The following is a 13,567-nucleotide window of genomic DNA, read 5'->3' on the forward strand; positions in this document are numbered from 1 at the left end:
CACTAAGAAAAACAGTGTGGAGGTGCCTCAAAAAATTAAAAATAGAACTACCATATGATCTAGCTATTCCTCTTCTGGGTACTTATCCAAAGAACACAAAGACACTAATTCAGAAAGATATATGCACCCCTATGTTCACTGCAGCATTATTCACAATAGCCAAGACTTGGAAACACCTAAGTACCCCTCAATGGATGAATGGATAAAAAAGATGTGGCATTAGTACACACACACAATGGACTACTACTCAGCCATAAAAAAGATGAAATCTTGCCATTTGCAACAACATGAATGGACCTTGAGGGTATTAAACTAAGTAAAATAGGTCAGACGGAGAAAGCCAAATGCTGTATGATTTCACTTATATGTGGAAGATAAAAACAACAATAGCAACAACAAACAAACACATAGATACAGAGAATAGATTGGTGGTTACCAATGGGGAAGAGAAGTAGGGAAGGGCGAAAGGAGTAAAGGGGGACATTTGTATGGTGATGGATGGCAAGTAGACTTTTGGTGGTGAACATGATGTAGTCTATATAGAAATCAAAATATAATGATGTACACCCGAAATTTGTGAAATGTTATAAACCAATGTTATCTCAATAAAAATAAATAAATAAATACATTAATTAATTAAATAAAAATATGAGTGTGGTACAATGTGATTTGAGATTTGATTTCATCTATAGAATGTGATGGTGAGATTGTGGAGAGAAGAGGTACCTCTCACTATCTCAACTTCTCTGCTTGCTACCACAACCCGTCAAAAAGAATCTAACAGCTGTGCATAACCAAACTGGCTTAGAGACAGGAGAACTTCCAGGGTCAAGTCCTTGGCCTCTGTTCTTCTTTATTTATATATAACACTTGGGCAATCTTACTCACTCCCATTACTTAAAAACATCCAAGTACTGATGGCCTCTAAATCTCTCTTTCTCTCCTGGGCTCCAGACCATTATAACCACCTGTCCACAAGATATGCTTACTTGGATGTCCATGGCATGTTCAATACTGAACTCACCATCTTCTTAATCTCACCCAATGCCCCAACTAGCTCTTTCTGTGTCCTAGTATTAGTGGTTCCCAAACACTGGTCCACAGATGACTGGCTGCAAGAGTATCACTGGGGAAACATTAAAAATAGAGTCTTGGTTTCCACTGTGATCTTTTGAATAAGAATCTCTTAAGGTAGAGCCCAGGAATCGGAATTTTTAACAAGCACCCCAGGTGATTCCAATATACCACCAGATTTAGGAAGCACTACCTAAATTGGAAATACTGCCAATGGAATGGATTTAGGAATGTAATTGCTAACATGGCCAAATGGCACGAGTATCCACTTGGTTGCCCAAGCCAAAAGTTGTGCGCTATGATGTAGAGCAGGCTTAAAAAGGGAAATAGTCAAACAGAACTGGAACAAACACTACTCACTCATTTAAGAGGCAAACATTTGCAATCAATGTGTCTTGGCCTATATTCTCTCATCTTTGTTTCCCTTGACAGCAATTTTATGGCTCTTAAAGATTCTGCTTTTCCTTTTCTAGGAAGAGACTATCAAGTAGTAGTCTATGTTTTTCTTTGAGAGTACTTTTAGTGGTAATGTTGGAATTCTTTACCTTCTTCATAATTGGCATTATGCATTGGTGTTGGCCAGTAGGCACGACATTTTCTTACTCTGGGTAACATTTCTTGGTGTTAAGAATTTAGAAAAATTTGATCTAGATTGGACCTTTTAGGGGCTTATGGACTAGTGTATTATAAGGTCCCACAAGATCTCTGGAAATAAATGTCACTATTGACTGGCACCCAAGACAAACATCTCTGAATTGAAGCTGAAGACTTCCCTGACTCCTTAAGATTGATTAAGTGCTCCCTCTAAGGCTTCCTGGTGCCTCTCCTGTCTAGTACTGTAGGACATGCTATAATTGCTTTTAGACAACACTGTCTTCCCCAACTAGACTGTAGGCATCCCGAAGACAGTTGCATCACTCAGATTCCTGGGCATAATGCATGGTGTCATGGGGCTGGTAGAGCCTTAGAGAATCTAGTCCAACCTCCAGGGTTCAAGTGAGGCTGGATACCATGCCTCACGGATGTTGTAGAGTGGATTCCTGCAGGAAGCCTCAACTCAACGGCTTCTGAGTCTGTACATCAGAATGTATGAGAAAGAGAAGGAGCCCCAAAGACAGAGATGGCTTCTTTGAGTGCATAAACTGTGAAAGGTGTGATCCCTTAAAGCAGAGGTGCCAGCTAAGCAGCTGGCAGAACCACTGGGCCTAGGATCCTGCCTAGTCACACCACCCTATCTGCCAAGCTATGGCCGCCATGCCGACTGAGGCAAAGCTGAAGCTAATAATGTGGATTTTAAGGGGGTCCAGACCCAAAGGAACTATGTAGATGCAAAACACTTATAAAAATATATATATACATTTAACCACATTATCACAAAATCTAATGTGTCCTAGAAGACATTGGTTTAGACTTCCTCAAAGCTTATTCTGTCAAGTTTTTTTTTTTCAAGCAGACATTTTCCCATAGAAACTTTTTAAAAGAAGTGATGAGATTCCCTTAGGCTCAGATACACCTGGGGTCAAATAGGCTTTTGAGCTTGACTGTTTTCCTGTAGGACCTCTCATTCCTCGGTATACCCGTGTTCAAGATCCAAACAGCCAACATGTAAATGATCTTCTGATTCAAGATTTTTCTTTGAAATTATTCTCTTCTGGATCAACGGAAAAATAGCTGTTTTCATCAATGCAAAAGGACTTCTTATATGTGTCCAACAAAGGGCAATTAAAACAGAGCAAATGAACAATGCTTGAAGACAAGGTACAAAATTAACTTCCTCTAATATGAATAAAAGGATAGGTTACCAAGAGAGATGGTATAATCCTCTTTTCTGGTAATCCTTAAAAAGAGACTGAATTTGCACCTGCTTAGAAGGGTAGAGCTCCTCTCCCGTCAAGGCCCTTCCAGCTGTATCAGCTTTCCGCCTTCTTAGAACAAACACACTCTTGGGTATTCCTCCCACACCTTGGTTCTATCTGAGCTCCTGATGCAATGCCACACACACACATCCAGAGCCACGGTCCTAGCTCTGTGGCCAATATTTGCACTTCCATCCGGATACTTTTGTGATGCTTCATTGTGAGGAAACGCTTACCTTTCCAAAGTCCTTGAAAGCTATCAGTGTCGTGCAGGGAGGGGACAGGAGTATCTGTCTGCCAGTCGGCTCTACCCCTGTAGCACTAAGGAGGTTTATAAAGCTCTTTCAAAAGCAGGATTCATTCAGCTTGCTCAAAAAATTTCAAAAGGCAGTTGTGTAGGAGCATACTGACTTTTTATTGTGCCATCTTTACTAACAATCTTGTTATAATTATTAGAAGTCTGAAATTGGAAAGTATAATCTATCCATCAGGAGCGTATATATTTTGAACTAGTAGAACTTGTGTAGTTTCTTTAAGTCATTGGAGGTCAGAATGGTGTGGCTAAGATAGATTTTTCTTGATGTACAAAGATATTAACAGTAGCACTTATAATAAAAATTGGGAACCAATGCTCCCCACAATATAATATCTCCTATTGGTTCTCTGGAGAAGCCAGACTAATACAGACCCTGGCATCAGTAATTTTTAAAGCTCTCCCAATGGTTGGAATGTTCAGCTAGGGTTGAAAACCCCCGGTCTAGGAGTTCTTAATCCCTTAGGGGGTTCATGGATGGCTTCAAAGGCTCTATAAACTCTTGGAACTCATAAACAAAATTTTGCATGTATGTTCATCTACCTGATCCAAACTCCCAGCTGGTCTTCAAATCCCCTCCACGACATCCCTGCAAAATGATTGTTTGCTTTTGTTTAAACATCTACCAATGATGGGAAACACCCTCCTCCCCAAAGAAACCCATCTCATCTTAGAACAGTTCAAGAGTCCCCTTGAGGAAACTGAAGCATGAGAAGCCTGATTTTAAATAAAAGAATCACAAAACATTAGTCAGAAGCATAGCTGGCGGTCTTCATATGCGAATTCCTCATTTTATAGAGGAAAAAACTGAGGCACAGAGAAATTAGGTGCCTCGCCCAAACTAACAGAGTTAACAATAGATTGGAGGATAAAAGCCCAGGGCCCTGGCTGCCTGTTGAGTTCTCTTCCCTACTGCATGCAGCAGAGTCCCTTCAAGGAGGTGAGCTGTGGCGGCACACTTTGGAGTGAGCAGGGCTGCGGCCTGGCTGAGGGAAGAGACCCCAATTTCCCTATCCCATACCATCATTCTAGAAGGTAGGATTGCAGGGATTGCAGGAGAGTGGCCTGCCTCCTCCTTTCACGCTGAGTGACTCCCCACCCCTACCAGTCGCCACATGGATGGAGGTGAAGATGCCAAGAAAACCCAGCTTGACGGTCATATTGATACGGCACATGGTACCAACTGGGAGACACTGGCCTATCTTATCCCCCAGAGAGACAGGTGCAGGCACTGAAGGGAAAGGGCAATGAACATGTTCTGCCTCTGGTCCCTTGGAAGGGATGTGTGATGATAAAATAGTGACCTGAATGTTCAAGATCTCCCTAGTGGATTTGTAAGTATGCACTAAAATTTAAGTGATATTAAAGAAACATTGACTTGTTTAGGGTGAAATCAGGCTCATTAATAATTTGGACTCATGTTCAATATTACAATATCTTCCATTCACTACTAAGTAGCTTAAAGTCTTACGGGATTGCTTTATATCTCTGAGCTTAATTGCCTTGTCTTAAATTAAGGTTAATAATATCCAGCTTAGATCCTCTAAAGAACTGTTGTATGGAGTGAATTACATAACATATAAAGCGGCTAGGAGAGTGCCTGGCACACAGGATGTGTCCAATAACTGGTGGCTGTTGTTATTATTAATAACACAATAATCAAAATACAAATATTATAATGACCAATTATCCTCATATATGCCTTTTCTAACCACACACCACATTTTCAAAGACAGAGTGATGTCATAGTGTATTCTGAACCCCCAACCCCACTCACAGAGTATGGCACAAATCTATGCCTATGGTAGGTATCAGTAAGAACTTAGGTGGAACTGAATCGAATGAATCACTCCTACCGGATTACTCTGTTCTTTCAGGGGTATTTCGGATCCAGGTTCTGCCTCGAGGCTGACGGAGTCAATGCATTCAGTAAGCGTGTCCTCAGTCACTTCTCCATTGACGGGGGGCTCCATGGCGCTGATGTCTTTGGGCTGCTCAGGGTGCCTAATGTCAGCAGTCTCTGCAACTTGAATGGCTGCATTTTCATGCTCATCTCCTCTGGGGTCGGCTGGTGTTGGCTCGTTTGAAATCGTAGCTGAATCACAGTGCACTTCTGCATCTTTGGGTAAAGAACCACTGCTAGGCATCTCAGTAATTTCTGCTTTCTCTCCAGTGGCTAGGGTGTCACCGACATCATCAGACATTTTAATATCTGTTAACATGATTACAAACACTTGATGCTTTAATTTGAATTATTAAACTTTAATTCAAAGCCCTGAATAATAAAATTAAATCTGGTAGGCGTGAACTTTCTTCTACCGATAAGAAACTTTATGTAACCTTGGGGTAGGCTGAATCATGGCCCCCAAGGATAGCCATGTTCTAACCCCTGGAACCTGTGAGTGTTACCTTTTGTGGCAAAAGGGACTTTGCAGATACAATTAAATTAAGGATCTTGAGATGAGGACATTATCTTGGGTTATCCAGGTAGGTCCTAAATGAAGTCACAAGCATCCTTATCAGAGAGAGGCAGAAGGAGATTTGACTACAAAGAAGAAAAGGCGATGTGATGACAGAAGCAGATATCAGAGCAATGTACTCTGAAGATGAAGGAGGGGGCCACAAGCCAAGGAATATGGGTGACCACTAGAAGCCGAAAAAGTCAAGGAAACTATTCTCCCCTCAGAGACTCCGGAAGGAACCAGCCAGACCAAGACCTTGACCTTAGCCAAAATGAAACTGATTTTGGACATCTGACCTCCAGCACTGTAAGAGAATAAATTTTTGTTGTTTTAAGCCACTAAGTTTGCTGTAATTTGTTACAGGAGCAAAAGGAAACTAACACAAACCTACAGTGCCATCTTTAAACTTTCATGTGTCTCTTATTGGTATGCAGGGATACACATATGAGAACTAAGGGTACTTTCTGTAGCTGTGAATTATTCATTTAAATGACTTTATTAATTATATTTGTACCAATAATGAGAACAAGCATAGAAAATACCTGAGAGCTTATTTAAAAACTTGACATTTAAGGGGGCTGGCCCTGTGGCATAGTGGTTAAGTTCTGGCATGCTCTGCTTCGGTGGCCAGGTTCACAGGTTTGGATCCCAGTTGGGGACCTACACCATTCATCAAGGCATGCTGTGGTGGTGATCCACATACAAAATAGAGGAAGATTGGCACAGATGTTAGCTCTAGGCTAATCTTCCTCAAGCAAAAAAAGAAAAAAAAAAGAGGAAGATTGGCAACAGATGTTAGCTCAGAGCAAATCTTCCTCACCAAACAACAACAACAACAACTAAAGCTGACATTTAGCTTTGGAATGTTGTCAGAGATTCACATTGAGAAAGAGACCTACATAGACATAAGTGTGCTTTGTCGGGTACCAGCAGTGAAGACCTGGGCTCTGTTTGGATGATAGTTTAGATAGGGAAACACAAGAATGAGATGGAAAGAAGTGAGGTATTTAGCTAAATGAGGAATGTAGCCATTATGAAATAACCTACAAAGCAGAAAACTCTTTACCAAGCTTGCAAGTTATTGACATCAGGGAGAACAGCATCTTTCAACAGCACTTTCTGTGATAATGAAAATGTTCAATTTCTGCAATGTCCAATGTGGTAGCTAATAGCTACATGTGGCTACTGAACACAGGAAATATGGCTAGTACAACTGAAGAACTAAAATTTTAATTTTATTTAACTTTAAATAATTTAAATTTAAATTTTATATAGGCATGCGCGGCTACTGGCTACCTTACTGGATAGTACAGCTCTAGAAGGCTATTTTGAGATGATAACTTTCTTAGACTAGAATGAAGACACCATATTCTCACTACACAAGAAGCCAAGTCTCAGTCAGATCTGTGGGTATTTTTGTTGACCTCAGTGTTTACCAACTGGTCAAATCTCAGGTTGCCGCTAAAACCACAGTATGTGAGAAGCCCTTTAACATACTGGCCACATGGGGATACAGGCTTGGAACTCATATGCACATGCCAACCCTCTTGTCTCCTCAAACAGCCATTCCCCAAGGTTGTCTGGCTATTTTCCTTTCACTTGTAGTTTCCAGGGGCCAAAGAGAGGGGGAGGGAGTAGTGACTGCCAATGGGTATGGATTTCTTTCGTGGGTGATGAAAATGTTCTAAAATTAGAAAGCAGTAATGGCTGTACAATGCTGTGAATATACTAAAAACCTCTGAACTGCACATTTTAAAAGAGTAACTTTTGTAGTATGTGAATTTTGTGGTATGTAATTTATATCTCAATAACACTATTAAAAAAAATTTCTACTTCCAGATAAGTAGTTCTAGTGGCCAGCTGGACATCTTTTCTTGTCCAAAAGGAAACTTGTTGTCTTACTGTTAATACTAGATGTTCCTCTTGACTTTTGTGTTTCTTTTTAACAACACTTAGATTTCCTCAATAACCCAGGCTTAAAACCTCAGAGCTGTCATTAACTAAACCTTCACTCTCTCAAGAATATATAATATCAATAGCTGTCATTTATTGAGTGCCTATTAAATCCAGGCTCTTTAAATGTATCATCTCCAGGTGACTTAGATATTAGGAGCTCCATTTTACAGATGAGGCAACTGAGGCTTAGAGGTCACACTTTTAGTCAGCAGCAGATTTGAACCCATATCTGACTTTGAAACTGAACCACGATAGAGCTCTGCCTGCAATGCCACCTGCCTCTTTTCTTCGATTCAACCAGTGCCCAAATCCTAGAGGCTCCTTATTCAGAATCTGTCTTTTCTTTTACTGTTATTCTTCCTGCCACCATCCTAGATCAGGTCCTCATTATGGTTCATGTTGATTTCAATATTGGGTTCACCCCTCCACTGTTGTTCTCCTTTTCCCTACCCCATCCTTCCCCATCCTTCATCTCACAGCTCTAAGTACAACTTTCTCCTGGTCAGACATCCTTGGGAGCTTCCCACTTATTACTGAGATGAGGCCACATGCTTCAGCTGGCATCCAAGGATGCCACTCTGTGCTCTGATCTCACTAGGCTTAACTCCCTCTATGACCTTCCAAATCCTTAAATGAGACAATGCAAGTATGTGGACAATGCCTGACATTCAAAAGACTCTCAGATGGCTGTTCGTTCAACATCTTGTTTTTTACACATTTAAGGCTCAGTTAAAATAACCACCATTGTCATTTTTCTATTCCTCCCTACTAGACATAATTTTTGTCCTCTGAACTTCCAGAGTGCTTTGTGTCTATCTCACCTTGGACAGTTACAATCCTCTTTTTTTTTTTTTGGTGAGGAAGTTTGGCCCTGAGCTAACATCGTTGCCAATCTTCCTCTTTTTGCTTGAGGAAGATTGTGACTGAGCTAACATCTGTGCCAATCTTCCTCTATTTTGTATGTGGGACACCACCACAGCATGGCTTGATAAGTCATGTGTAGGTCCACACCTGGGATCTGAACTCATGAACCTGGGGCTGCTGAAGCAGGGCAGGCAAACTTCACCACCACACCACCAGGCTGGCACCACAATCCTCTTTGATTAGAGTTGCTTGAGTATTTCCTTTTATATTGTAAATTCTGCGAAGACAAGGATCTTCCTTTTGTTGTTCTCATATTTTATACAGCGCTTAACATGGTTTCTTGATCATAATGGGAAACTCAACAAATATGTATGTTGAATTATATTAATATTAGTGTAGAGATTTAAAGTTAAAATGTAATTTGAAATGAAAACAAGCAGAAAATGCCTTTACCTCATTTACTGCTCAGGAGCTATCTCATGGTAAGAGGTTCCAAATGACCCATATTATTTTCCTTTTGTTCCTTCACCTCCCAGTTAACTGAGTTAGAAGGTCTCTTTTTAAACAAAAACCCTTGAATTGAGTGACAGCACTCCTGCAAACAAGTCTACAGGTGGGAAAGGCAAAAGAATGCACACTTCCCTTTAGCCAGAAGTTTAGGATATTCAAAGTTGGAGATGGTCTGTCAATGGGTATGGTCAAGCCCAGTCAAAGTAGTAAAGAATGATACAAGGTCACTGTACAGAAAAGGGGTAGTTACTGTGGTTCATGGGAGGGGGGTGGAATTAATGGAGGGTACTCGAAAAGCTACTGTCATTTGGAAGCCTATAAAATCTTTGTGAAAACCTTGAATCAGGACTGGTCTAGGACGGGCGTTGGCAAACTACAGCCTGCTGGCTAAATCTTGTCCTCCATCTGTTTTGGTAAATAAAATTTTATTGGAACACAGACATACTTATTTATGTTCTGTCTATGGCTTCTCTAGCACTACAACGGCAGAGTTGAGTAGTTGTGACAGAGACCATATGGCTTGCAAAGTTGCAAAGCCTAAAATATTTACTATCTGGCCTTTTACAGAAAACGTTTGCTGACCTGTGGCCTAGGACCATGCTCAACTGCCATGGCCGAAAGAGTTCTCTGTCCTAATTTATCCTATCCTTGCCTGGGTCCTAGGGGCATGACCCTAAAGAGAATGGGCCCATGAATAAATGATGCTTGGACATCATTTTTATTCCCATTTTTTGTTCACCAATAGCTGGTCACAGACACTGTCTGATATTTTAATTTCTTTGTAAGATCGTTTGAAAATCCTTATTATCAATCTGGATTATTAAGAAGCTCCAAACTATTTCACTGTTCTATAAGCAGGAACATGAATAAACCTGGCTATCATGAACATTCATGGGCAAATAAAAAGCATTATGGACACTGTGACGTGTATACTTTGCCTGAAATGTGTTGTATTGCTGTTCATAATGCTAAAATACTTCAGCACATACCATGTGACATATGTGTGGGTTAGTTGTAATTTATACCCTGGTGGTAGTTGGTTAACCTGAGATGCCCTATTCAGGAAAATACTCTTCAGAGATCTTTAGTTAGCATTTCAAAATCTGGGATTCAGTGTTTACCTATTGAGAGGGTTCAACTATCACCCTTTCTGATTGGTACTCCAGGGTGTGCTAATTAGCATAAGGGATATTAGACATCATTTTTCACTGATGAAATAGAAATAGTGCTTAAGATAAGTCGACTGGCGAGAAATAACATACAGGTGCTTTCTGCCCTTCTATTTCCAGGACAAAAGATTATATTAGGTCCAGCAGCTTATTGCCCTTGGCAGTAGTTTTCCTAGTTCTTCTAGCTGAAGTGGGAGAGCACCAAAGTCTGATTAGAAGCTTAGCTGAGTCCTGCCTCTAGAGCAGTCCTCACCAGAGACCTAAAAAAAACAGAGAGCTAGGACCTCATCAAGCTTGCAAGAGGCTGTAAAACGGAGGCCAGTTGCTAATATACGCGTGGTGTGCGGCAGAACTCTATCCGAGAACTTGGATGCATAATAATATTACTCTTGGTAGAGAGGTTGCATGGGAGGAAACCTGCAGCCCTCACCCATCTCTCACGGCCAAACTGCCTTAGGTCAGTTCACCTCAACTGCAGAAAAATTGCTGAAACAAAACATCTGTTCTCTGCAGCTGCTCTGCATTCAACCAGCAACATGAAGCCTTTCCTTCAGAAATACCCAAAAAATGAGCTGTGAGGTCCTGAACTGATAGCTGAGAAATATTTATGGATAACCTGTAAATTTCAGAAAGACTACATTTTCACATTGGTTTAAATAATAAAATTGGTCACCATAATATTCAGCCCTACTTTAACTTCTGGTCGTGTATCTCTCTAATCTATATTTATTTCTACCTGTTACAAGTCTACATTTTCCCTAAACCAAAAGCAAAAGCAAAAAAAAAAAAAAAGTCTCTTCTGGTTGTTCCGGTAGGCCTTGATTTACTCTAGATGTTATTATGACAGGAGAGATGTAATCATTTTCAAAACTCTGCCCTCTTGTCTGAAGCCATTAGAAATGGTGTGTTCTAAACGCACAGCTGTTTCTGAGCAGTGACTGGTGGAGCCCACCAGGACTACAGCTGTGGTGTGCTGTGCTTCCCAGGACGGTCCCCATCTCTGCCTGGGTGCCCCACAGGCAGGCAGACTTATAAACCTCTCCTGATTTATGGTGTGGAATGTTGATCACTGTGGCCATGTCCTATGGCTTTGATGCCGGGGAGACTCAACCCACAGAAACAAGGAGGCTTCTTCAGTGAACTCCAAGGAGAGGAAGAGTGGCACATAAAGAGGCCTTTGTGGGCTGGGAATAACTTAGGTTCTCATGAGTAAATTCATTCATCACCTAAAATGCTCTCAGAACTATGCTAGGTATTGGAGCAGCAACATCATAGCTCCAAAAATAAGTTTAAAACGGAAGACATGGTTACTATCCTTCAGAAAATGAATAATCTGTTTTCATTTTATTCCTGAAGTGAAGGTTCAGGAAACCATTTCAGCTTACACCAAATGATTAAACGATGATGCAAACCAGCACATAATAAATAAGGGAAAGATGTACCTGAACTAGGCTGACCTCGGGCAAGAGAGAACCTTGAACGTGGCTTTGATATGCATGGCATGGTGGGATAAGAGAATGTGTATATGCCCAGCATCAGGGATGAATTCTAGATATTCAGGATGGATGTCTGTGTGACCAGGCTAAGAGGCTGCAGGCAGGAATATCGAGGGATGGGAAAGATAAATTCTGAAGTGGAAAGAGCCTTGCTCTGGTCCCACCTCTCTCTGTGGGGGTACAGCTCACTCCTTCCTGCTAGGCTTCCTCATTTCCTCCCCTGTGGAGTAAGGCTGGACAAAATGATCTGGATACTTTGTTCCCAAAACCCCCACTGCAGGACTGGACCAGTCCATGATGACAGAGAAGAATGAGGACAAGAAAGCGAGTTTTTCATCAATCTAAATTTATTAAATATAAAGGTCTGCCTTCATCTTGCAAGGTTAGCCTTCACACTTTTCTTGGTATTAAAATGTCTTTTAATTTATGAAATAGTGGTGCAGCGGATGGATTTCTTTTTTAAAATGGCCTCATTTGGCAAAATAAGAATTTGGTAACACAATAACCTGTGTGAAAATCACTGCCCCCAATTTAAAAGTGTGCTGGTCAGTGAAGGCACAGGAACAGAATCTCTGGATGAGAGGTTCTTAATCAGATTGCAAGAGCTCCTATGGACCCTGACCGGTAGACGTGCCCAGGCCCCAGTATCTTTTCCTCCACTCTACATGTCTGCCAGATATTCTTCTGAAACATGGATGGGACCTATGTGCTCCCCTGTTTAAAAACCATTAGGTTTAAACACCGTTGCAGGGCATCTGTGGCCCTTCATAATCCAGCTCCAATCTCTCTATCCACCTCTTGTAATTCTCCACACACCCCACGCTCCTGCCTCACCAGACTTTCCACCATCGCCCTCAGGGCTTATAAACATCCCACATCCTTGCCCACGCTACCCTGCCTCCAACTGCCTGGCAAACTCCTATTTGTTTCTCAAAATCTAAGGTCACCTTTTACTCTGAAATTTTCCTTAATTTGCCCCACTCCTTCCAAAGAATTAATTGCTCCCTCTCCCAGGTTTTTTGCGATACTTTGCATGGACTCCTATGGCATTTATTAAGGAATGTTTGTTTCTACGTCATTCTCTCCTCCAGGACTGTGACCAACAAGCACCTAGCTTGGTTTCTGACCCTTAAATATGTACTGAACTGAAATACATTGTTTGATATCGATTAAAGACAAAGAATGTTTGATAGAAGCCTCATCTTACAAATATATGGCTACTTACATGGACTGAATCCCTGAGATTCAGGAAGGCCCCCGCCCACTCTCAAATTCCTCTGCCCTGGCTCCCCTGTGCCTCAAATTCCGCCCTCAAAGCTTCATTCCTTTGCTTAAAGCTTAGAATGTAAGGAGTTCATCAGATTCCTTCCTGAGCCCAGGTTTTGATGGAGGAAAGGAAGGAGAGAGTGTGGAATGAATATGGGTGAGGTAGGAAAGGGGGCCACAAGGAGAAAAAAAGAGCAGAAAGCGGCCTCTCGGGAGAAAGCCTGGCTCATTCTGTTACCTCAGGCTGGCTGAGGGTTTCTGAAGTTCAGGAGACACAGATTTGAAAAGCCACCTGCTTGTAGCCCTCAAGATGTTTAGGATGGGAACTGACGGGATCAGTAGGGCATAGATATTGTCCTTACAGCCCACACAGAGATGACTTCCCTCTCTAGGAAAGGGCAACCAAGTTCAGCAGCTTGATGTGAGAGGGCTGGAAATACTCACCAGATTCCAGGGGAGAAGATGAGAAGATGGGGGGCGGGGCGGGGAGGAGAGGCGAGGGTTAGGGGGAGTGGGTCTCAACCTTGGGCTGTAAATCGAGGTGGTGCCAGCTTAGGGCGTTGGCTGGGGTGGAAGAGAGGGCAGGGCGTGGATCTGCAGA

At 41.7% G+C, this 13,567-nt stretch overlaps 1 protein-coding gene across 4 annotated transcripts in view; it reads right to left on the bottom strand.

The window, feature by feature from the left end:
- The window catches only part of FAM114A1 (family with sequence similarity 114 member A1), a 75,749-nt gene that overhangs the window by 61,509 nt on the left and 673 nt on the right, over positions 1 to 13,567 (bottom strand). For all 4 annotated transcript variants that reach the window (XM_070615149.1, XM_070615147.1, XM_070615148.1 and 1 more), the window contains exon 2: positions 5,100 to 5,455. In XM_070615149.1, the coding sequence (XP_070471250.1) occupies positions 5,100 to 5,447 (348 nt within the window). In that variant the 5' untranslated portion in view covers positions 5,448 to 5,455. The remainder of the gene's footprint in view (positions 1 to 5,099; positions 5,456 to 13,567) is intronic.

This window comes from Equus przewalskii, chromosome 3 (assembly GCF_037783145.1).
Source record: "Equus przewalskii isolate Varuska chromosome 3, EquPr2, whole genome shotgun sequence".
NCBI classification, from domain to species: domain Eukaryota; kingdom Metazoa; phylum Chordata; class Mammalia; order Perissodactyla; family Equidae; genus Equus; species Equus przewalskii.